Raw genomic sequence first — 24,701 nt, forward strand, 5'->3', positions numbered from 1 at the left:
TAAAAACTAAAAACTAAAATTGAAATAGTTATCAAACGGCCCTTGAGAGCATATTACCAATTAAACTTGTATTTTCCGGTAAAATGACATCAATAAGAAATAATTTACACGTCCCGTTTCCATAGAGTTCTCACATCTAACAACATTGCGGCATCTGGGTGGAAAAGTTTGATACATTTCTAAGATTAAATTAACAGAACAAAAAGATTGCATGTGCTTGGTGATGGCGAATCCTGCGTAAAACTTATCACAGAGGCTGCGGCTGACTTGTAGCATCAGTAACACTTCCAGCCCCATTTGTAGTCGCCGAGTCACTGAAAGAATGTTGATGATCAGGACCAGATGTAGTTGAAGATGTTATATTTAACGGATGGTCAAATTTACAAGCTGGCCCAAATTTACAAATGCCCACAGCGAATGTAATGTGTGCAAATGTTCTGATCCTGGATTTTGAAAAACAAATTTAGGATCAAATTTTGTGCGATCAATGGCATGCTATGTGATCAAACTGAGGTTCTTATACAGAAGAGGGGAGAGGTACAGGTGGTCAAGAATCTTAATGATTCAAGAGCGGCAAATATCCTTTCAATAGCATTTTCATCTGTTTTTCCCATGTGTCACAAAGTGAAAAATCCTTTCTAAAATCATATTCCAAAATTATGAACTGATTGCAAAAAGCATGGTCGAGAGAAGAGTGAACTTACTGGTCTCAAAGGGTGCATGAGGGGGATACTGCAGTCTGGGTTTCGGATGGTGAAACTTGCAGTTGGATTTAAACTTACAATCACCCGTTCTTAAGAAATAACTGCAAACAGGTTGGCCAGGTCTTTCTGGGAATTCTTCAGCTTGCTGGTGTGGGAATTGTTTATAGACGTTGGTCCCAGTCACTGAGTTGTTCATAAGATAAGGTTGATGTGCGGGCATGCTTCTTTCTTGTAGATATGCTGGAGCCTGAACATGCTAAAGTAAAACAACAGGAAATGCCAATTAACAATAGGAATCCCAAAAACTAATAGGGATGCCAATTAACATGTTCTGAAGACACAGATGTCAACAACTAAACAAATTACTAGTGCAGACAGCAATTTGTTCAAAGTATTGTCAATTTTCACAAACTTATAGCATCCGTGCATCGGAATATTATTAGTTTTCTGAGCCAGAAATGAATGAAAAAGAACATGGTCAGAAAGAACAAAGTTAACATACAAATAGATCTTGCTTTCTTTTTCAAAATTTGTAGCAAATTTATGGCCCTGGGAATATTGTGTGCAAATGTTATGGCCCTGGGATTTGAAACAAATTTAGAACAAAATTTGTGTGATCAATGGCATGAAACAAGAACCTAATATGTGGGGGCAGCGGCGGTTGGGAGATGGTTGTGGCGCTGGGGAGAAGGTGACTGTGGCGTTGAGGGTGGTTGCGGTGGTGGCGATAGTGGCCGCATTGGGGGCTACCGTGGTGGTGATAGCCATGACAAGATGGTGGTAATAGAGGCGGTGAAATTGTATCTTGACTATCAAAATCTTCGAGGGGGAGCAAAGATTTGTCATGGCCTAAAATTAGTCTAGAATCAATCAAAATCCACCACTTTTTGTATTTCCTTTAAAATCAATGAGTTTTTTAATACACCCAAACTTTTATGGAGTCTTTTAAAATCTACTACATCCAAATTTGGATGGAATTTAAAAGTTTGGATTGAATACACCCATAATTTTATAAACTTCTACCACCTGAACTTTTAAACTTCTTTAAAATATTTTAAAATCTCAATTGAATACATCCCCTAAACTTAAAATCCCCCATTCTTGAGAAGTAAATGCAAACAGGTTGCCCAGGTCGAGTTCTTCAACTTGCTTCTGCTGTGGATGTTGTTCGTAGTGGTTGGTTTCAGTGACTGATTGGTTCATAACATATGGGTGGATGTGTAGGCACGCTTCTTTCTGGAAGATATTCTAGAGACTAAATATGGCAGAACCAAAAAACACCGAAGGTAAAAGCATGTATGCGAAAATGCAAAAGAGAACAGTAGTAGTTCTATTACTAGTTGAATGCCAGAGAGACAGAGAGAGAGGTAGGTCATATTAGTTTCATGAGAAAAATGAATAAAAATAACATATAACAAAAAGGTTAACACAAAAATGATTTTATTTGAAACCTTATCCCTTAAAAAATGTTAATTGGTGTATCAAAGTGATGACAGTTACTCAAACTGAAGACTACAACATGAGAGTGAAGGAAAAAAAGTACCTGATAACCATTCCATTCTGTATCTTGGGAAGGAATCCCTTGAGATGGCGGAATCACCATTGGCACATAAAGCGGACCATCATTCAATGATCTTGGTGCAGACCATGGTGCTGCTGTTGATGACAATGCACCTTGTAATGATGCAGATCCGCCATTACCATATCCAGATGGGAGTTCAGATTCTCTTACAGCTGTAGGATCGGGGTGATTAAACCTGCAGTTTGTACCAAACATGCAGGAGGCATTTCGCATATAGAAGGAACAGTCTTTCTCCCCCTGTAACAAGTTAAAATAAATATTCAGGTAGCAGACCAATAAAATAAGCAAAGATAAATCATAAATCTTAAACATCATGAATAGATATTCATTCCTCAAAATTTTGCAGATCAAACCTAGAATTCATACCGGCCGAATTGGCAGGCCCAGAAAGTTACATTCTACGGAAGGTTCCTCTCTTCTGGGATTGAAACTACAAGCTTTTTCATATTTACATCCTCCTGACCTGGAGTAATCCTGCAACAAGTTCAAGTGTCATAACATCATGAAACTGCTACTAGTCCACCATGTGCATTGCACAGATTTCAATATAAGGTACAATGGGAAAGAATTGTCATTGACAGAACATAATTGTAATCACTGTATAAAAAAAGGAATAGCTGATTGTCATGAAACAGCAAACATTTGTCGTAAAAACACATCCACTAATAAATTAACTAACTAGTTATTATATGTTCTTCAAAACAGATGACTCACCTGCCCAAACATTGTGAACAAATATGTTCAAGACCTAATGATTCTGTACTTATAAAAAAGATAAAAAGGTGTTAGCTTCTTTATTCAATTATGTATGCTAACCTACTTACTTTCAGATAACCAAACCCTGAAACCCCATCATCAAAACACAAAAAAACTGAGATACTACTTAATATCAAATGTATGAAGTAAAACAAAATCTAGACATGAGGAACAAACAATTGCAGTAAAAACCATAACTTCAGATAGAAAGTTTCTGAGAATCATAACGAAAATAACCTTGGATTCTGTCAGGCCTGGCTTCTCTGCTGCCAACCCCTCCCTTTCCTTCATCTTGACCTTAGACACCTTCAATTAATATGAAGAATTTCAAAACACCAACAAACAGAAAGTGAGCACTGACAACAGAAATATTTCCTGCAATCATATTAGGCCAGAAACATTAACGTTTCAAACACCAAGGGAGACCCAAAGTCCCCATTTCTCTGGCACAAGCACCACAAATTTCACCACAAACATGCATGTAAAGAAAAAAGCCAGTTTGACCAAAAGAAAAAAGAAGAACAAAGCCAGTTTCAGGCTTTTAGCTTTGAATCACCGCAAAATCTCTTCCACGGCAATATCATTTTAAGCAAATATGAAAGTGGTGCGTCCCTTCATTTCGAGTCAACTCCGCTGACAAAAATCATCATCACAGCATAATATACTAACCGACAAATACATTATAGCAAATGCATACATACATATTATACACTAACTGAGGCCGGGCAAACATAGGCATGGCTTCTCAGCTGAAATAATGATAACTGAGGCCAGGCAAACATAAAAAGTCTCAATCTTTCACCACAAACATACATATGCAAATGATGATGAAGGAAAAAGAAGGGAGGTATACCTTATTGGTTTTCCTTCTACGAGGGTGATTAAACTTGCAATTGGAGCCAAACTTACAAGTCCCAGTCTTTAGATAAAAAGAACAATCTCCAGCTTCAGGCCTCAGTGGGTAATGATGCCTTCTGCTTCTTTCCTCACTAACAACCTTCTTCTCCACCTCACCACCATTCTCATTCTTATTTTCTCCTCCTCCTCCACCGCTCTCTTCGCTCTGTGTCTCGTTTCCATTTTCATTTCCGTTTCCGTTTTCATTTTCGCGCCCACTACAATTCCTCTCGGCCTCTTCATTACCTTCCACCTTTTCTTTCACACACAATTTATGAATCTGATCAATGATGGCAGGATCGAGTTTCCGAATCACATCAAGGGCAGCTGGGTCGAATCTCCGCTTCTCATCGAGGGCGGCGGGGTCGAATTTCCGAAACTCATCAAGGAGGGCCGGGTCGAATTTCCGAAACTCATCGAGGACGGCAGGTTCGAATTTCCGAATCTCTTCAAGGATGGCAGGATCGAGATGGGACGGTTGGCGAGAAACGACGTCGTTGTTATCGGGATTTAGGGGAACCGCGATGTCTTCAGAGAGCTCTGTTACCCTTCCAGATCTCAGATACTTGTAAAGTACGTAAAGCACTGACGCTGAGACCGGTAGTAGGAGGCGTGCGGCTGGCAACATCCTGATCGTGTTTTTGCGAATGAATCAATGGTGATGGATGAAACTGGGTTGCTGGGTTTGCTAGCTGGTACATTATGGTTGCACCCAGCAATGCCAGTCATGCATCCTCGCTCATCTATCTGACCACCAGTAGGGCATTGAGTTTTTGAGCTGCCTGCAACTCAATCAAATTTGGGTTTGCTTTCTTGCTTCCCTTCCTTTACAGTTTTGGCTTGTGGAAATTGGGTCTGCCAGTGTTTTGATTGGTAAAGTCAAAGTCATCTGCTTTTTCCTATGCGAAGCAGAAGCAGAACAGAACAGGTAATGTTTGCGTTGTAAAGATGCTTGTGAGAAAAGTGGAGATTTTCCCATGATAATGCCCTTGCTTGGGTTTCGCAATTTGCATTGTTTATCCATGTATATCACCTGTTCTTGATTTTTGCTTTTCATGCTTAAAGCACATTTCAACTCTCCCAGTCCCACCAATAGGAGAAACACTTGAATGAACGGGCTTGATGACCTTTCCATTTGGCTTACCGTGATTGGGAGAATAACACCATTTCCACTTCGCATATTGTGATTAGCTGGAATAGCAAAACAGTGATATCCCAATTTCACACAAGTTTTTCTGCACCAAACAGGAACAGAGCTTGTGAAAAATTCCCATCTTATTTCTGAGGAGTCTCAGTCTAATCCCTCTCTCTCTCTCCCTCACATCTTCCTCCGATGCCTTGACCCACATGTTTAGGAAAATTCATACTTGGCAGGTTTTGTGAACATGATTTTGTCCTTTTTATTGGTGAGATTAGTTACACATTTAATCAATGTTAAATGCAAGACGATAGCCAATGCATAAAATAAAACGTCTCCACAAGTTTGATTCATTAACACGCAGCAAATTAAAGATACTCTTGGAATGAGGGCATCAAACGCAAATTTGAGAAATTGAGGGAATAATTCGCAATTAAACTTGTATTTTCTGGTAAAGTGACATAAATAAGAAACAATTTACACGTCCTGTTTCCATTAACACGATTGCGGCATTTGGGTGGGTGGGTGGAAAAGTTCGATAGCACTGTTTTATAAACTAAAACAAGAAAAAGATTGCATGTTGCGAATCCTGAGCAAAAATTATTACACAGGCTGCAGCTGACTTGTAGCATCACTTCCACTTCTGCTCCCAGCTGTTCCAGCCCCATTCATAGTCGCCGAGTCACTGAAAGGAAGTTGATGATCAGGACCAGATGTAGTTGAAGATGTTATATTTAACGGATGGTCAAATTTACACACTGGCCCAAATTTGCAAATGCCATAGCGACTGTAATGTGTGCAAATGTTCTGATCCTGGATTTTGAAAAACAAATTTAGGAGTAATCAATGGCATGCAATCATGAAACATAATATGTGATTGAACTGAGGTTCTCATACAGATGAGGAGAGAGGTACAGCTAATCAAGAATCTTTATGATTCAGGAGAAAAACCTTTCAATAGCATTTCATCTGTTTTTCATCCGTGTATCAACAAAGTGAAAAAAAAAACCTTTCTAAGATTATATTCTAATATTACGAACTGATTGCAAAACGCACGGTCAAAAGAAGGGTGAACTTACCGGTCTCAAAGGGAGGCCCTTGTCACTAAGCGCACATTGGGGGGATACTGCAGTCTGAGTTTTCGGATGGTGATATTTGCAGTTAGATTTAAACTTACAATCACCGGTTCTTAAAAATAACTGCAAAAAGGTTGGCCAGGTCTTTCCGGGAATTCTTCAGCTTGCTGGTGCTGTGGGTATTGTTTATAGATGTTGGTTTCAGTCATTGAGTTGTTCATAAGATATGGTTGACGTGCAGGCATGCTTCTTTCTGGTAGATATGCTGGGGCCTGAACATGCAAAAAATAAAACAATGCTAATTAACAAGTTCTGAATGCAGAGATGTCAACAATTAAACACATTTATAGCATCCGTTCACGGGCATATTATTAGTTTTCTGAGACAGAAATGAATGAAAAAGAACATGGAAAAAAAAAAGTTAACATACAAAAAGATCTTGCTTTCTAATACCTGAAAACTGTTAATTGGTATATCAAAGTGATGAAAATGTACCTGATAACCATTCCATTCTGTATTTTGGGAAGGAACCCCTTGAGATGGTGGAATCATCATTGGCATGTAACGTGGAGTCTCATTCAATGATCTTGGTGCAGACCAAGGGGCTACTGTTGATTGTGGCGCACCTTGCAAGGATGCAGGGCCACCATTACCAAATGCGGACGCTGGATCAGATCCTCCGGCAGCTGTAGGATCAGGGTGGTTAAACCTGCAGTTCGATGCATACTTGCAGGATCCGTTTCGCATATAGTAGGGACACTCTCTCTCCCCCTGTAACAAGTTAAAGTAAATATTCATAGTAACTGGCTGAGATGTGATAATAGCTCCAACCAACAAAGAGGATAAGCAAAGATAAAATCATAATTCATAAAAATCATGAATAGATATTCACTTTTAAAATTTTGTGGATTAAATCTGTAATTTATACCAGTCGAATTGGCAGACCCAGAAAGTTTAGCTCTACAACTGGAGCCACAGAAGGTTTGCCTTTGCTGTGGCTGTATCTACAAGCTTTTCCATACTTACATCCGCCTGACCTCAAGTAATACTGCAACAAGCTCAAGTGTTATAACATCATGAAACTGTTACTAGTCCACCATTTGAAGATAAGGTAAAAAGGAAAGTATTGTCATTGACATCTGAAACATAAATGCAATTACTATATGAATAGGAATAAGTGACTGTCATAAAAAAAAACATGCAATTTTCATGAAAGAATATCCACTAGAAACTAGCTAACTAGTTACTTACTATATAGGTTGGTCAAAGCAGATGACTCACCGTCCCATATATATGGACAAATAAAGTTCAAGACCTAGGGATTCTGTATTCCGCTACAAGATAAAAGATTTTAGATTATTTATTTGGTTATGCATGCCGGCCTAACTTTCAGATAACCCAGACTCAGAAAATACATCACCATAACACTGAATATTAAGAAAATAGATACCAAATACATGAACTAAAGCAAAAACGATTTCAGACATGTTCAATTACAGCAAAACCCATAAGAGTTCCTTAATATCACAACACTAATAACCTTGCATTCTGTCTGGCCTGTCTTATCTCCAAACTCTTCCCTTTCCTTCACCTTGTCCTTAGACCCCTTCAATATGACAAAAAACAAAACACCAACAGAGTGAGAAAACATAGTAGAGATATTCCAGTCGTAAAAGGCTAGAAACATTAACATTTCAACACTAATCCAACCAAAGGTCGCTATTTGTTTGACACAATAATTTCACCAACAAAATGTTTGTTTTCAGCTACAACCATAAGCAACAGGCAATAAAATGCAAACACAACATGGCTTTCCGGCAGCAGTTGAGCTGAAAATAACTGAAGCTGGGCAAACATAAACAAAGGGTTCCAATCTTTCAACCGCATATGCATATGCTAAAGGCGAAAGAGAACAGCTATACCTTCCTTTTGACAGGGTGATTAAATTTGCAATTGGACCCAAACTTACAAGACCCGGTCTTCAGATAATAAGAACAGTCTTCAGCTTCAGGCCTCACTGGGTACTGATATCTTCTTCTACTTTCCTCGGCCTTCTTCTCTGCATCACCACCATCCTCACTCTGATTTTCTCCTCCATCGCTTTGTTCACTCTGCCTCTCACTTTCATTTTCGTTTTCGTTTTCATTTTCAGTTTCTGGCCCATTAGAACTCTTCTTCTCTACATCCTCTTCTTCTTCTTCTTCTTCTTTAGCATCCTCCTCCTCTTTCAAATCCAGTTTCTGAAACTCATCAAGGTGATCCTGCTCCTGCTCCTCCTCCTCCTCCTTCTCCTTCAAATCCAGCTTCTGAAGCTCATCAGGGACCGCATGATCGAAATCAGACGGTGCAGGATCGGGATCGGGGGAAGAAGGCAAAAACCCTAGTTCGGAATGGCTGGGTTGGTGGTGCTCATCGATGTGGTGGTTGTTGGCATCGAGATTTTGGGGAACAGAGATAGCTTCAGAGACTTCCATTCTCCCTCCACATTTCAAAACCCTAACTCTCTGAAAAATAAGAGGAAAATGAACTGACTCTGTTTGACAGAGAGAGAGAGAGAGAGGAGGGGTTAGTTGGTGTGTAAAAAACGCTTTTGGGAGATTTTTTGATTTTTTGGCTGACAAAATAAAACGCTTTTGGAGTTCTGAGCTTTTTTGGGGGATAGACAAACAACGCAATGAAAGGCACGTTATTGTTAAATCTGTACAGTGTGTTGGACTGCAGTCATTAATTTAATACCAGCTCTTTTTTCTTTTTGGCGTTTTTTTTTCCCTTCATATTTTGGCCGAATCGACATGTCGTTTTTATCAGGGGATCTGACTCTGTCTCACGGGCACAGCATCACATCATTATCATATCACATGTTGTCACATGGCATGGATTCTTCATTTGACAAGAGAGCCCTTGAGAAGTGGTATGTTATTGGGTTTGTTCTACAATGATGTCATTGTACAAATACATGTATAAAAGGTATTTCGCTACGGTCCATCCTGCGTGAGCTTAAGTCAGTGAGAGATTGCTAATGGTAAATCAATTGGACATGGGCGCGCAAGTCAATGAGCGATTCCTAATGGTAGATGCATCGTGGAGGCTCAACTTAGATCCATAGTCAACAATCAGTCCGTCATCCAAGCAAGTTACTCCATAGAGGTACCAAGACAGTACAAGTTTTCTCCTTGTTATGAAGATTATGTATATATTCAGTTGTGAAATCGTGAATTTGAATCATACATTCACTAAAAGGTTATGCAGTAAAATGATTAATATCGGTTGTCTAACAACATTACATCAATATCGGTTGTCTAACAACATTACATGTTAATTTATTTTGAGAAAGCAAGAAAACTACTCGGGCATTCATATAAATACACAGCACATAACTACTATCTAGATCCGGCAATATAACCTCTCTTGAGCCTGGGATTTGTGAACAGAAGCCTACAACCAATGTCCTATATGCTGATCATTTGCAGTAATTTGCAAAGAGGCATTGAATGAGATTAGCATTTAAGAGTGAACTAAAATAAAATTAGCATTTGACACTTAAAAGAGAAAAATGTATCCAAGCAATTGCTCTCTTGTTGGAGTAAATGGATGGGTCAAATAAAGGCCCGAGGAAAATCAGAATGAATTGTTACTCTGAATTGCAATTACAGGGGAAATCCTAGCCCTATCCTTCACCTACCACTAATTTGTCAATTGAACAACAGATTCATTAGTCATGCTACATGATTACATCTGTCTTCCTTCCATCAGCAAGTCATCCCCTACTTTTCTTTGCTGAATGTCCAGTCTTCCGCTTATGGCGGCTGAAATCTGAGACAAATCGGAAGGTCTGCCCACACCCTGGCTCAGCACATACATAGGGACGAGCACCTGTGTGAACCCTAATGTGCTCAGTCCGAGCCCATGCCCACTTGAATGTCATCTTGCAGCCCTTCCAAGGGCACCGAAGGGGGCGGTCATCCATGTGAACTCGACGATGTTGCACCAGATACTTGTGAGAGAAGAATTTCTTTCCACACCCCTTGACTGGACATATGTTTCTTTTGTGGAGGGCAAGCTCTTGTTTCGAGCCTAGACTCATGGTGCACCCATCAATATCACACGAGAATTCTGCTTCCTCTTCCCTCAATTTTGCATCATTTTGGCCAGCCTGAGCCTTCACAGCTGAAACATTCTTTGCCTTTTTCCTAGCCGTTTGTTGCTGCTCTTTTGGTTTGGTTCCAGAGACTTTAATAGGCTTAGGAGCTCTTTTTCTAAGGCGTGTGCTAGGTCCGCCTTCTGCCCCCTCATCAGCATACAAATCAAAGTTCTGCTCAGATTGATTATTTCGGAGCCTAGGTGTCTGTTGCTTCATTTGCTGAGCAGTTTGTTGCTTTCTTAGAGTGCGGGTGCCTTGTTTCACAAGAGGAGCAGTTCCTTGTTTCACTTGCCGAGGGGTTTCTCGTCTCATTTTCTGAAGGGTCTCTTGTTGCGTTTGCTTGCTTCGGAGAATCCTCTTGTGCTGCTGAAGAAAATTATCTGTTTCACCCACAGCTGCATCATCTCTCTCAATGAATCTGGCCTGCTTGCTTTTAGAAATACTCCCTCGTTCTTGATGAGAACTAGCCTTGTGAAAATTATCTGTTTCACCCTTAGCTGTCTTGCTTCTAAGGACCCTCCCATGCTGCCGACGAGAACTACCCTCAACTGAATCATCTGAAACCACATCTCTTTCCATATGTTTGGCTTGCTTACTTTTAGCACTCCTCCTATGCTGCTGATGAGATTCAACTCCCACTGAATCATCTGAAACATCATTTCCCTCAATATAATTGGCTTGCTCACACCGAAAATTTCTACCATCTGGCTGATGAGAATCATCTTGCATTGAATCATCTGAAAGAGTAAATTCAGTCTGAACAAACTTGGCTTTCTTGGTTGGACCACTCTCAATATATTCAGCTTGCTTGCTCTTAGGAAACCTCCTCCGCTGCTGATGAGAGTTATCATCTACTGAATAATCTGAAACTGCATCTTCTTTCTCCAAACATTTTACTTTCTTCGTTGTCCCGGTCTCTGCAGTCATTTTCCTCTTCCTAGCATATTTTTTTGTCACCAAGGTGTTCTCAGTTTTGCGTGTGCTTTCTGGTTGTCCCTCAAGCTTCTCATCTGGCATTGCCCAAGCATGGAAGCTCCTATGTTCTTCTTCTACAACTTCTTCTTCTTCTTCAGGGTCCCTTTTTGCTAGATAGGGATGAACTTGATTTGACATCCAGACTTTACCACACCATTTCCCTGCCACTACCTTTTTCTGCTTGCCAGATCTCCTCCCATAGACATCAGTTCTTGTGGGCGAGCTAGCTGGAGAACTACGACCAAATGCATTGTATATAACAGAATTGTATGCCATCTGCTTACTGTAAAGATGAGAACGGCTAAGGCTGGCACTGTAGAAGAGATTGATCCCTAACTTTACAGCCCAGTCCCCATTCCCCGCAATGGCTTCCTCACTATCCAGAGCTGACTGAATTCTCTTCTCATCTTCCTCAGTGGCATCCCTGAACGTCGTTTCATTCCAGAGATAACTTATTTCCAGTTCTTCTGCCATTAATTTTGCTTCATCCTCTATCCTCGGGTAGTCTGCAAATGTTTTTATTGGTAATCAGAGGAATAATTACAGGATAAATGATAGGCATAAACGGTATTAGTTACTTAATATTTTGAAAGATCCAAGACAAGTGGAAAAAAAAACAGCTGAAGAACTTCTTGGTGTAAAGAACAATGTAAACAACATGTATCATATGTTTCTCCTTCATGCAATCATTTCATAAAACTAATTCCACCAATCATAGGGAATACTATTGACACATCATGGCTGACATATGAAGTCTGTATCGTCTTAACATATTAGTGAGATAGCACCTAGAAAAACCATGAAAAGGTATACCGACAATAGTATAAAATGAACCAAAAAAAAAACATAACTCTACACATACCATCTGTATTCATTTTCAACGAATCAATGATTTTTGCTAAACAGAGAACTTTCAATGATGTAAAGAACTCAGTTGAAAAGATCATGAAAGAAATAAGAAAAGAAAGTGCATACACATATCATATGAACTTCTAGGGCAACAACACACCTGGATGACAAAGGAGAAATATATGGACACCTCCAATTGAACGAAGCTGCTGTTCGACCTCTATAGCATGCTCAAGGCAGAAGACATGCATTCTGGAAGAGTCTTCATCGCATCCTGGAGGAAACGCTGTATTTGTGGTTTCTATGGGTAAAGTGACCTTGGACAATTCTGTTGTTTGAGGCCGATGAGCATCTGGGGAGCAAGAATGTGAAAGCTTCATTGGATCCATAGATGTACCCACCAAACCATTCATCTTTGTGGAAGCAGAATTATTTTTACAATCAGCTGAGAAATCAAAATTTTGATAGCTGCTATCCTTGAAATTAGCTATTTTACGTCCATCTCTCGCACAGTGATCAGGGCTTCGGAGAGGAAATTCATTCCCACAATCAAATCCTGGTGATGGGGGACTGTGAGCCTCAGTTGTACCACCATAAGAGTCTCTTAAAGGAGAAGGACTAGCACTCTGGTAATCATATCTACTTTCAAAAGAACAGTTTGTCGTGTGCGTTTCATCACAACAAACAGGAACATCTGGTGCAAGTTGATCTTCCTCCGAGTCAGACGAATTTCCATAGTTCAAAGCTAATAGCCCAAGAGCTGAAGTATCTCTCTGCATTTCAGTATTTGAAACGGGTTTATTACTTTGATCTCCCCTCTGAATTTGATAATCAGCAGATTGAACAGGCACATCATATAAACCAGCAGGGGCATTGTTTTCCACCAATCCTGTTTTTGGAGACATAAGTGTATAAACGTTCAAAACTTGAATTCCATTAAGGCAAACTAGAACCTTTATATATGGGAATACAGGAAACCTTTCCCAGATGTGACAAAGAATGATATGCCGGTCAAATGTATTTAGAAACTCAAACACTGCTCATCTTCAAATATGCATACAAAATAACAGCTTTAGGGATTGCCTAAATAGTCAGATTGAAAAATAAGGCATGTGCAGCCTGATTGGACCTAGGTGTAAATAATGGATGCTTTTTAACAAGAGCCTGTGTATAATAATAAATGTAAGTGGGACATTTCATTCATATGATTGCATAAGCCAAGGGGAAAGCCAGGGCTCACTCTTAATTTTGAACAAACAGAAATTTATAGAAAAGTGCAATTTAATGCTGAGTTTGCCTTAGTTCAGATGCTGCATTTATCAAGGATTCAGTGGAACAGTCGTTACAGTACTAATGGTTCCTGATATAAAACAGGACCATACTGTCAAATCATATCAAAAGGCTGACAAACAACAGTAGAAGAATATTTCAAGATGGAACCAACAATAGAAGAACATTTCCAGATGGAACAAACCTGTGCAAGGATCATTCTTTGAAGTGATTGGATCTTCATTTGCAACCTGGAACACCTCACCAGCTAATCCAGATCCAACCCAATCACTGAAAAAGCTACGATCTGCTGACATTAGATATCTGGCTGCTGCTTCTGTTGGTTGAATTATAGCAACACAAGCAAAGCTCAAAATTCCACATGTAACACAAGAAAACAGTCTCTGATCTGACAACCCTTCACCTTCGACATTACTTTCTCTTTCAATGTTCATGTTCAATCTCTTAGAATTCAGGGCATGTGCATCATTATTTCCACTTAATGAGGGAAGCCTATTACTTTCACTTAAAGATGCAAGTTTTCCTTTCACTGAATAGCCACCTTTAACCTGCTTGATTCCCTGCTGTCTGTCTATCATGAGACCATCAGAATCTGAACCTGAGGGTTTCATTTCTTCCCTCTGATCATATAAACCATTGGCAAAGCCAGGGTTTACTCTTAAATGTGAACCAACACGTAATTTTGAACAAAAAGAAAGGTCTGAAGAACTCTGCGGTAGAAGTACAATTGACGACCCTTTTCCTAGAACGTGAAGCAGGTCATTGTTCTGAATAACATTCTGCACGAATAGCTCTTTAACTACTGCTTCTCCTTCACCCTTTCTCTTATCTTTTAGTCGAGAACTCCGTGGTTCAGCACAAATGCGCGCAGGCATTCTGCAGGGAGAGCATTAGGTAATTGAGGGGAATATACATTTAACCACCCTTGTTAACTAATTGAATTTATAAACTGAAAATTTATCAAATAGACTTTGTGGATTTTTTGGCACGTTTGCAGTATGAATTTTTATTCTTAAACATCAGGGAGAAAAATAATATACTCAGATGAAACCAAAAGATTTTTTAAAATCATCATAATATTTTTTTCTTTTCTTTTTTTTGCATATATCATGTGTAGAATTTAACAGCTGTTTCTTCCTGAAATTTTCCAACCACTGTCTTCAAACTCAATAAATAGTCAACCAAAATATGGGTCCGACTATATAACTATGTTTACCACCAAAAAAAAAAAAGCACTATATGACTATATAATTAGGCATAAGGGAAGTTCCAAAAGGTCACGAACAAACCTTGAACATAATGCTAAAGCGAGATCATAAAGTAATTGAAAATGAGACACCATAGGAGGATAATTGATTGAAGCTCGTCGAATAGCAGCATCTTTTGCTACCCTCAACCATTCAGGAGTTGCAATGTTAGCTGCCTCCCCACAATTAAATCCTACATAAAAATTTGAACAAATGAAATAGTTAGTTTCTTTTATATAAAAACAAAGACGACATTGATGATGACTTGAGTATAAAATGTTAGTCTTATGCTCTCTCACCATGACTGAATCCAGTGTGATAGGCTCTTGGGAAAGTCACGACAAACTCCCCAGCATTTTGCACAAGCCTGATTTAAAGCAATTAAAGGTGTAAGAAATACATGGATGCATTGACAACACAAGTCGAGATATTCTAAGTAATGCTACAATAAACTTCTAGGAGGAATGACTTGGCGGTGTTATTTGTTGGGTGGTTCTGTGTGGTCTTCTTGACCACTTGGCTTCCTCCGTGTATCTTTTTTCTCTTGCAATACAAGCACCTCTCTAAGAAAAAATTTCTATTTGTGGATCAAAAGATGTAATTTGAGTTGGCATGAATCAAACAGGTTGATGTTGGTGCTTATTTTTCAATTAGATCAAAACATAGCCAATAACACAATTGACTATGAAGGTCATCAAGAATGAATCGTTCTTCATATGAAGGAACTTAGAAGGCAACAGGAGGACATTCAGAAGTAGACAAAACAATGATCAAGAAGTTACCTGCAGCATGGAATTCCTGAACTGATAAATACTTCAGGTGACATCACAGTGGTCTTCTGACCAAGGGTTGAAAAAGTAACTGATTGAAGGCAAATGCTAATCAAGGTTAGTAGCTCAAAAATATAGAGAAAAATTCAAGTACCATCTCCTTAAAGTCTACAGTGACATGTCCCGCCATCATGTAGCAACTCTTAGCATAAAAAGAAAAGTAAGATAACAAATACCACAAATTAGTCATGCCCTTGTAAACTTCCAATTTTATATAAAAAGGAATGTAAAAAGAGGAGCAATATTAATTCTCAAACTATGCATCAAAATCAAAACTCAAAATAAATTCTCCAAACCCAATAGTTTCACCACCCTTAGGTTTCTAACAATCCTTAACTCATAACCTAACACTATGCTCACAGATCAAGATACTAGGCACACAAAACACCACCAAGCCTCACCAAGAATCCACTCTTTGTCACCATTCTAAGAATCTTGGGGCCCATTTGATAACCATTTCAATGGTAGTTTTTAGTTTTCATTTTTTTTGCTAGAGTATAAAGGAAAATGAGAGTGAGAATGGGAGTGAGGATGAGATTGAGAGAGAGGGTGAGAGGGGAAGATGAGAGGGAGGAGTAACAAAAGTGAAAACAAAATCTTGAAAGTGAAAACAATTTGAAATAGATTTCAGTTTTTAGTTTTTGTTTTCACTTTCGTTACTCCCTCCCATCCTCTCCTCTCATCTTCCCTCTCAATCTCATCTCCACTCTCATTCTCACTTCCATTCTCCCTCTTTTTCCTCTATACTCTAGCACAAAAAATGAAAACTAAAAACTAAAATTGAAATGGTTATCAAACAGGCCCTTAGGTGTTTAACTAACAAGTAATCATTCCCACTCTTTGCTTCCTAACACAAGACAACTTCATTCCACAATATCCTATAAATTCAACAGTATTTCACATAGATATATAACATCAAACAAACAGAATAATGAACCTTTCCAACAAATGTCAAACAAAAGAAAGCACAATTCAAAACAGAGGATTGTCAAGTTTGAGTACCTATAAAGTTCAGCATTGCCCTGAACTCACCAAGAGGATTGATCTCTCCTGCATAACCCTGCACCCTCACCACCTCCTCGAAAGCAACCGCTGCTTCCCTAGGCACGCCATACCACGTCTTCCCTGCTCCCATATGCAGATAATTCAAGCTATGTAAGTCATGGTCCTCCACATGCCAAGCAAACCAGCTGAACAACATAGCTATATACACCATAGGTGATGTAACCCCCGGAATCTCCTCCTTCATAAACCTCAACAAAGACCCTTTTGACCTCGACACCCCCCTCATATTCCAAGCAGTCTCACCAAGGGTCACATTGTCCCCTGCATCTCTACTAGTACTACTCTTTCTGGCACTTAACGGCACAAAAGCCGAACCAGGCATGTCGTTGGCATACTCTACAGAAAAGGGTTTGTCCACAGTCGCTTTCCAGTAAAGGGTTTCGATATCCAGAGGTGAAAGCCCTCCTTTTTTGTTACATTTTCTCAAGTAAGTCTTTTCAAAGCTCTTGGCTTTCGCTTCGAATTGCTGAAAAGTGTAGTACTCGCCGCTCTGCCACACGGGTCGGTTCACTGGTCGGGGTTTCCGAGGGCAGAACCCGATCTGCTGCTGCCGGGTGTGAATGTGGGCTGAGATTTAGTGCCTGGGACCCCCGAAGGGCCGGCCCGAGCCGCCAGAGACCGGTTCAGGTTCGCAATTGCGGTCTTCTTCGGAGAAGGCGGCACCGGAGGCACGATTTTGCAGATTCCGTACTTGGAAGCCTCCTTCTCGATCTTGAAAATGTAGGCAATCGGATCTTGGAACTCGGCCCAAGTTGGGTGGTACTCTGGAGCTACTGGTAGGGTTTTGAGCCATGAAAACACCTCCTGGTTCGGCTCTGCGGCTAAGCCTGAAGCAGACATTAATAGCAGAAACTAGCAATTCGTGGATTTCTGAGATTTGGGTTTTGATGATTTCTCAGTCAAAACCCCATTTCGCATAGCAAACAGAGAAAGGGAAGCAGCACTTTAGATTCTTCTATGTTTCATTTTCTAGGCTTTTTGGTTTTTGGGATTTTCTTCTTATTTCCTCTGTTTTCTTTATTATGCTACAGAGGAGAAAAAGAAGAGGAAAATAGTAAAAATTGAGGGCAGGGGAAGACGCAGGACTGTGGGTGTGGGTGTGGGTGTGGGTGTGAGAGCGCCGTGAGGTAGACATGCAAGTGGGGTTTTATTCTGGGTTTGAGACCACTCTTCGAAATGACATTGTTTTCTCAATCTTTTTACCATTGTGCCATTTTCCTTTTTCTTTTTTAGCTTTTTTAATTTTCGGGATGACGTAAAATTGGGAATTTATTGTTTGGATAATGTTTGACAAAAACTTATCCAACCTTTATTATGTCTTATTGACATTGAGTACAAATTCAGAAGGTAAATTCAAATATTTTATGTTTAGAATTTGAACCTAGATCATCTAAATTATATAAGTAATCATTCATAACATTTTTATACAGTAATTTATACATTATTAAGTGAGTAATTACATGAATTTTTTTTTATACTTGTGCTAGTATTTATTAGTTTCTTCTGTGTTTCCTTTTACCTGATTTTTGTGTTTTTTGTTATCACATGCGATGCTTGTTTCATAGAAAATTCTTCGCTAAAAAAATAAAAAGGTTCTTAGATTTTTCCCCCATAATTAGTAAGCACAAACATGAGATGAAATGGTAAATTACCATTTCCATGAGTTTCTTTTTTTCAAAGTTTGGAGGGAGAGGAGGAGGTGTCATTGAACTATGGACCTGTTGACATTTCCATGAGTTGCAATTTACATTCTTATACTAGGAGGCGACTTTTCTCGTCCTTATATCTTATTTCTTATTTTATATTCAATTTACCATTTTTCAGTAATACGTGAATTTGATACTAGTCTTCAAACCTTTATGACATGCTGACTTTTAGTTGTATAACAAAGCCAACAAATCTAGAAATCGGCTATTAAATTTACCATTTGATTCCGCATAATAACAATGTACCTTTGTATTTAGAGTTTCAAAAAGTAAAATTTCATTGATATACATATAATATCATTTTCATTATTATCTTTGTAATATCATTCTCATTTTCATTTTCATTCATATACATATACATACTGTTAACCCAAAGAAAATAAAAGGATTAATTTGCTTGTAACAGGAGGCTAGTGGTCGACCGTACTGATATTGACTCAGAGTCTTTATTTTTTTTGGCGCTATTCTGTGGTGGGTCAAAATGTAGCCACGTGTCATTACGTGAATGGCTATATTGCTATAATGGTAGGTTACATAAAACTATATACTTAAATTATTTATTCATTTGGGTTTCCTGCGATAGGTCAAACAATAAAACAAAAAAGTTCACTTTTATACATATATATATATATATATATTTGGGTTATGATAAGAACATCATGCAACCTATGATGAAGAAGTAACCAATCACATTTTGACTTGCATTGGGTGAATAAGGGCAAGCCAAGCCAAGAGCACCATCTTCTTCTTCCAGCGTACATCTTTTTCTATTGACATCTGAAAACTATCAATAAATGTCAAACTGTTGGGAGATAAATGATTTGTGACCATGGTCAATTCAATTGGATGTGCAAAAATGGCTGCTGGTGGGCGAGGTCAGATTTGTCATTTCCATACTTAGTCCCTCGTCATCTCTCATTCACGAAATACAAACACACACCGTATTGCAATGTGACACTCTAAATTTTTAGCAAGTGTTAAAGAAAATACTTATACGTGTGTGCCGGTGATTAACAAACATTGATTAGATGTGGATTCATGCTAGGATTAGTTGGTTGGTGTGCTTTCTTTACTGCTTGTAATAGTAATTACGTTTACTTGGATCAATCTCTTGCTTCTGGGGCATAGTTATAAAAAGCATTTGGAAATTTGTTTTTGGAGATGATTCGGTTAGGCTTTAACTTTTGAGCAATTTATTCATCCTTCGCTTTATTTATTCTTGATTCTTTAGGCTTGACAAATTTTCGACATCAACAGTTAAACACAACAATAAACGGCTAAAGCTGAAACAACTCTTACTTTAGATGGTAGTTGTAATCTAACTTTCACATCATTTGACAACGACTGGAAAAAGAAGGAATTTAAAGTATAACAACGAAGGGTTGTAGAAAATACATGACTCTCTCACGATAATAACGTCCAGACGTCCGCAAAGGAGAATTTCTTCGAAGTCTAAAGAATCAAAATTTTTCAGAATTTCTCAAATTTCCTCATAGGCTATATATATAATCAAAATTTTCGAAGTCCGGACATATAAAGATATAAGCCTTGACAGATTTGATAATTCACCACTCATTTTTTAACAAATTGAAGAAAGAAAATCTAACTTTTGCAGGTCTGATTTTTCAGGATCCAAATATCTGTTATCCTTTAAGTTATAGAAAAAAAAAAAAGTGCACCAGTCAAAAGGTGTATATTTCTGTTTCTAGAGGAACCTCTTTGTAATTGGAATTAATCCACATAACATGGGTTAGTGTAAGCTACTTCATAAATGTAGTTATCAATCACATCAAATTTTTTTTAAAACTAAACAGTGTTTTAACCTTGAACATGTTCAAATGTTTCCTAGCAGTAATATGGTTCTTGATTTTGCTGTTAGAAGTCAAGAAACTTCCAAAACCAAGATGTCATAACACTTGCAAAGTTCAAATTGGGAATTTCTTGGCAAATATATTTTGTCTTTTATTTTATTTTGAATACTTAATTGCTTATCTGACAGATATTGAAAAGGATGATTATGCCCACATTTTGCAATCATTTGGATTCCATTACCTTCTTTTCCCCCATAATCAGCCTAACTGGTCTGATATAGGAAAAGGCAAGCAGATGCCAAACTTTTTACAACCTGTACTCTTTTTCACTTTAAAAACCACAGTTTAGAAACCATTTCTTGCATATTCTGTAGCTATGCTTCAATGATTGTGCATAATATTTCCAGATCCCCAGCCTATCTCATGGTAATTATTCACAGCAAAACATTTATGCTTCGAGATAGCGTGACAAAAAATTTCCTCATGGGGGCGAGACGAGGAAGCTCTCGGTCCTCATGGACGTTAAATGCAGTGTGATGGAAAAAGAACAAGGTAATTAAGCAATATCATATACATAGCTCGAATTGTCTGTTAAACATCAATTACCAAACTCCATTTCAAGTCTCCTATGTTCTTCACAGAACATATGTACACATATAATATAAATGATTGGAAAAAAAGAGCTTCAACTAGTCTTCTTAGTTCCTACATCAGAAGGAGCATATATCTGCTGTTAAACTTAAAAGCATAATCAGACTCTGGACACAGAAGTCTCAAATTAAACAATCCGATTCGAGTCTAGTAAATTTTTTTCAGAAACCTAATGACTGTACATTATAAATGTAGGGTCAAATATTCTTTCTCATACCTTAAGAAAGAGGGTTTCATTCTTTGTGCATGAGAATGCTTACTGGAGCAGGAATATTACAGACCAAAAAAAAAAAAAAACTGTAAATCGCGTGGTTCTTAATGAGAATGTTATTCAGTATTTGCTTTCAAATTTGTAGGAATATCCAAAAACAACCACATAAATGAACCTCATCTAATTTCATAGCAGCAGCAACCTTGAACTTCCTAAAATGATTTAATTAAGTTTCTGGTCTTCAAGGAAAAGAGGAAACAAAACAACTAACTACAACAGATGATGAACATCAAAACCAGCGAGTACTCAGTCCACTACAAGCAGCTTCTGATACTCTTTGCCTGAGATAGTTGCTTCCATGATAAGGTCCAGGGAAATTTCCCCTCCATTGTCCAAGAACAACTTGAGCAAATTGTCAGTGGTGCCTTCAAGCATCGTTACCCCAGGTTGTTCGGAAGACTTCACCCACCACCTACGATCGGGGAGACAAGACCACATTTGCCAATACACAATATGTGGCACCGCATTATCATACCCTTTCTCCTTATACTTTCTCTGTATTCCCTCATAAATAGTCTTCCAACTATTATCTGAATCCTCGTCATCAGACTCCTCATCATTAGGCTTGGACCTAGCATTATCAAAGTTTGAAGATTCGGTGAAGACAAACACCTTCTTGATTACCTGCTCTGGCTTCAAATTCCCATTCAAAGCCTCTTCTAGAATCAAATCAAGCACCTTCTCAAAGTCAACCTTCCAACACCAGGGCACCCTCCTTGTCAAAAAGTCGCACCTGTAAGTAAGTTCATCGCCTTTTATCAGATGTAGCTGAGGATTCGAACTGAAATCGATCACCTTTCCTTTCCATGGCTCTTCATTCAGTTCAGACATCAAAAGTGTAAACGGTCACGTCCATGGTGCGCATCCCGGGCTTGAACATGTGCCGGAGGTTGCATACAGCCAAGCAGTTGTTGAGTATCTTCTTGCCGTTTAATTTGCCTTGCTTTTTCATACCCTCCACCATGGCCTTCCACTGAAGCTCAGCCACTTGCCCGAAATTCCAGTGATTCACATACCTTATGATTTGATGCGGAAGCAAAGCATCTGGTGCAATCTTGGACTTGCCAGCTTTCACCTCCTCCAAATACTTCTCAACTACACGGTCTTGAGATTCGTAGGCCTTGTCCAACTTGTCCAAGGGCAGCAAAACCTCCTTTTTCAGGCGATCTAGGACAGAGTCTGCATAATCGGTCTCCTCAACACCTTGGTATTCTGGGTATGATTCTCGGGGAAAAACCTTCCTCGCTATGCTCTGCCTTAGCAGAGTGGGGTCCTTAAAGTTGGTGCCCATGGAAAGGCAACTGGTTGCAGCATCGGTTATCTTCGACAAGTTGTCTTTCTCATCAGAGTGCTTCAGTTTTTCAATATCGGACTTCAAGCACTCTGCAAAAATGTCTGAAATAAACTCGTGTAAGAAGCGATACTCCGGGTCACGCTCGTACCTCTCGACAGCCATTTGCTTTTGCTGCCTCACGTCTTGGCCATGTTCTAGGTCATGGCTTGTTTCAGATCTAATCCGGGGAAAGCCATCTTCAACAACTTGGCGTTCGTCTTTTAGAACTAGGTCTAGATGCACATTCAGAAGTTTGCAAAATTGCCAGAAATCCACGAACAATCCGGCAATAGGCTCAATGTTGCATGATAGGGTCTTGGGGTGGTTCTGGTGGAGCCAAATTGTAATCGTGCGGAATATTTCGTCATGATGGCCCAATAGTATCTTGTAGATGGCCTTGAGGGTGGTTACGGGATTGTGGGACCAGGCCAGCGACAGCAGTTCCTCCATATGATTACTTCCGGCCACCTTTGCATCTTGGGAGTTGAGGGAGTTGAGGAAGAAAAGGTCAAGGCAGGGGTTACCATTACAATTACCATCATCCAGGCCAGCGACAGCAGTGGAGGAGGATTCCATTACAATTACCATCATCAGGGAGTGGAGGAGGATCAGACGACGCTGGCGCCGCGGTTCTTCTATTACTACCAGTAGCAGTACTCAAGCCGATAAATGGTGGAATTGGATTTAGGGGTCTCATATTAACTCTTGTCTTGGCAGCGATTGTGGCTGTCTTGAAATTGGCAGCCATGAAAGGGTTGCCTCTGGGTAGTTTGAGCTCTAGGGGACGAAGAACTAGACTTGTATAAGAAGCCATTAGTATTGATTTTTAAGCATAGAAGATGATGACGGCCTTATCTTTGAAATTCAAAAGGCGCTTTGGGGAGTTTGAGCTCTATGATACCCCTTTTTCTAGTATATAGAAGGTGATTACTTGAGCACCAAGGTGATTACTTTCTTATTAGGCTTCCTTTATCAAGATGGAAAGATAACAAGCTAGTCATTCGTATGAGATAATTAAATGTTATCCATAATTAGCAAGCAACGGAATTTATTATTATTATTTTTCACTTGACTAATGAGAAAAACATATATAAATTTACTAGGACTCTACTTTACTTTGACCCACCTTTATTTTTTGGGGGAGTGGATCTGTTCTCCTCATATTCCATGTCTCCTATCTAATTTTTTAACAGATGTTCATCCAACAAACCAACATCATCAAACCTTCAAAATCCCTCGCAGACCCAACCTTGACAGCCACCACACCTTATCCCCGTTGGCCAACCATCACATGAGCCACACCCCACTGTGCACCCCTCCTCCTCCTCCTCCTCTCCTCAATCTCCCCTTCAAAATTTGATTTCAAATGCTTTATGGGCTTCATCATCAAAAGATTTGTTCTATTTATTAATTGTTTATTATTTTATTTTGCCAATCCATATGGCATAATATATTGGTTCATGTGGGCCTATTGATTGTCACGTCATTATTGAACGAAAGATTTTACATTCAGACTATCAGAGGTATTAAAGTGATAGAAAAATCAAATATTGGATACCAAATCTTTGAGATGAAAAAACCTTTAAAAGTTGAATTTCATAAAACTTTTGGGTAGTAAAGTGAAATTTACCCGATTGATAATATCAATACCAATTGTATTGAGTATATTGATATTTATTTTGTATACAAATGGCTACTGGTGGGGGAGGCCAGATTTCCAATCTAGTCCCAATCTGTTATTAAATGGAAATCTTGTTTGGTAGGTGGAGCTTTGAAGTATGTTTTGAAAATTCTCTCTTTTTTTGTCAAATTATAAGTGTCATCATAAATACATAATATAAAATACAAGAAATATTATGGACTCAAACTTGCAATACATATCAAACTACAAAAAACTCCTAAAAGAGTTCCTGTAAATTATTAGACTTAAATAAAGTAAGAAGTAGGATCACCGCTCCACATCCTCTTAGGCAACCCAAATAGATCCACATCGTCATACCGGCTAAAACCAAACTCGACATCTTCCCTGTGTACATGGGATCATGAGGGGAAAGAAATGGGGGGATGGGGGGAGAGGGGATGTGGTTAGGGAGGCCATTTAAAACAATTACGAAATATATAGATATACAAATCGAAGAAAGAAAATCTAACTTTCGGAGGTCAGATTTTTCAGAATCCTTCTAGGTTATCATTGATGTTAAAAAAAACAAAACCTTCAGGTTCTGAGAGCTCGCACCATTCAAAAGGTGTTTATTTTTTATTTTTTTTCTGTAATTGGAATTAATCCACATAATATGGGTTAGTGACAGCTACTTCATAAATGTAAAAATTTCCAAAACCAAGACAGACTTGTGCATCCAAATAAATTGCAGCTTAAGT

At 38.8% G+C, this 24,701-nt stretch overlaps 4 protein-coding genes across 7 annotated transcripts; all 4 read right to left on the minus strand.

Annotated features, from left to right (window-relative positions):
* Positions 1-28: 28 nt before the first annotated feature.
* Positions 29-5,225, minus strand: LOC103337995 (zinc finger CCCH domain-containing protein 67-like). Of its 4 annotated transcripts, none has more exons than XM_089041228.1 (6): positions 3,896-5,225; positions 3,280-3,348; positions 2,653-2,760; positions 2,248-2,523; positions 705-951; positions 29-443 (listed from the first exon to the last, which is right to left on the minus strand). In XM_089041228.1, exons 1-6 carry the CDS (start codon positions 4,565-4,567, stop codon positions 364-366), a joined length of 1,452 nt encoding a protein of 483 aa, XP_088897354.1. In that variant the 5' UTR covers positions 4,568-5,225; the 3' UTR covers positions 29-363. The 4 variants fall into 4 exon arrangements, with proteins under 4 accessions (XP_088897354.1, XP_088897352.1, XP_088897351.1 ...); XM_089041226.1 differs by having other exon boundaries at positions 29-314; positions 3,896-5,179; XM_089041225.1 differs by having other exon boundaries at positions 29-314; positions 705-960; positions 3,896-5,160.
* Positions 5,226-5,482: 257 nt separating this feature from the next.
* Positions 5,483-8,781, minus strand: LOC103338206 (zinc finger CCCH domain-containing protein 67-like). Its single transcript, XM_016795692.2, is given in 7 exon segments — positions 5,483-5,890; positions 6,157-6,272; positions 6,275-6,425; positions 6,649-6,924; positions 7,082-7,201; positions 7,694-7,759; positions 8,076-8,781. Coding segments are annotated over 7 exon segments (1,491 nt in total). The 5' UTR covers positions 8,628-8,781; the 3' UTR covers positions 5,483-5,680.
* An 875-nt stretch (positions 8,782-9,656) lies between these two features.
* REF6 (relative of early flowering 6) lies at positions 9,657-17,648 on the minus strand. The gene is given in 8 exon segments (XM_008241162.3): positions 9,657-11,775; positions 12,279-13,007; positions 13,593-14,284; positions 14,698-14,848; positions 14,955-15,022; positions 15,438-15,516; positions 16,518-17,108; positions 17,111-17,648. Coding segments are annotated over 8 exon segments (4,455 nt in total). The 5' UTR covers positions 17,391-17,648; the 3' UTR covers positions 9,657-9,910.
* Positions 17,649-21,235: 3,587 nt separating this feature from the next.
* On the minus strand, positions 21,236-22,898 carry LOC103338205 (uncharacterized). The gene is made up of 2 exons (XM_089041883.1): positions 21,944-22,898; positions 21,236-21,801 (listed from the first exon to the last, which is right to left on the minus strand). The coding sequence occupies exons 1-2, from the start codon at positions 22,896-22,898 to the stop codon at positions 21,236-21,238; spliced, it is 1,521 nt and encodes a 506-aa protein (XP_088898009.1).
* Positions 22,899-24,701: the final 1,803 nt, after the last annotated feature.

This window comes from Prunus mume, linkage group LG7 (assembly GCF_029339155.1).
Source record: "Prunus mume cultivar Tortuosa linkage group LG7, ASM2933915v1, whole genome shotgun sequence".
Lineage (NCBI taxonomy): Eukaryota > Viridiplantae > Streptophyta > Magnoliopsida > Rosales > Rosaceae > Prunus > Prunus mume.

Coding starts and splice junctions, on each gene's coding strand:
- LOC103338205 (XM_089041883.1), bottom strand. CDS start 22,898: ATGGAATCCTCCTCCACTGCTGTCGCTGGCCTGGATGATGGTAATTGT. Junction 21,802..21,943: donor GTGGAAGGCCATGGTGGAGG/GTATGAAAAAGC, acceptor AACTGAATGAAG/AGCCATGGAAAGGAAAGGTG.
- LOC103337995 (XM_089041225.1), bottom strand. CDS start 4,567: ATGTTGCCAGCCGCACGCCTCCTACTACCGGTCTCAGCGTCAGTGCTT. Junction 3,349..3,895: donor GTAGAAGGAAAACCAATAAG/GTATACCTCCCT, acceptor TATTAATTGAAG/GTGTCTAAGGTCAAGATGAA. Junction 2,524..2,652: donor TGGGCCTGCCAATTCGGCCG/GTATGAATTCTA, acceptor AACTTGTTACAG/GGGGAGAAAGACTGTTCCTT.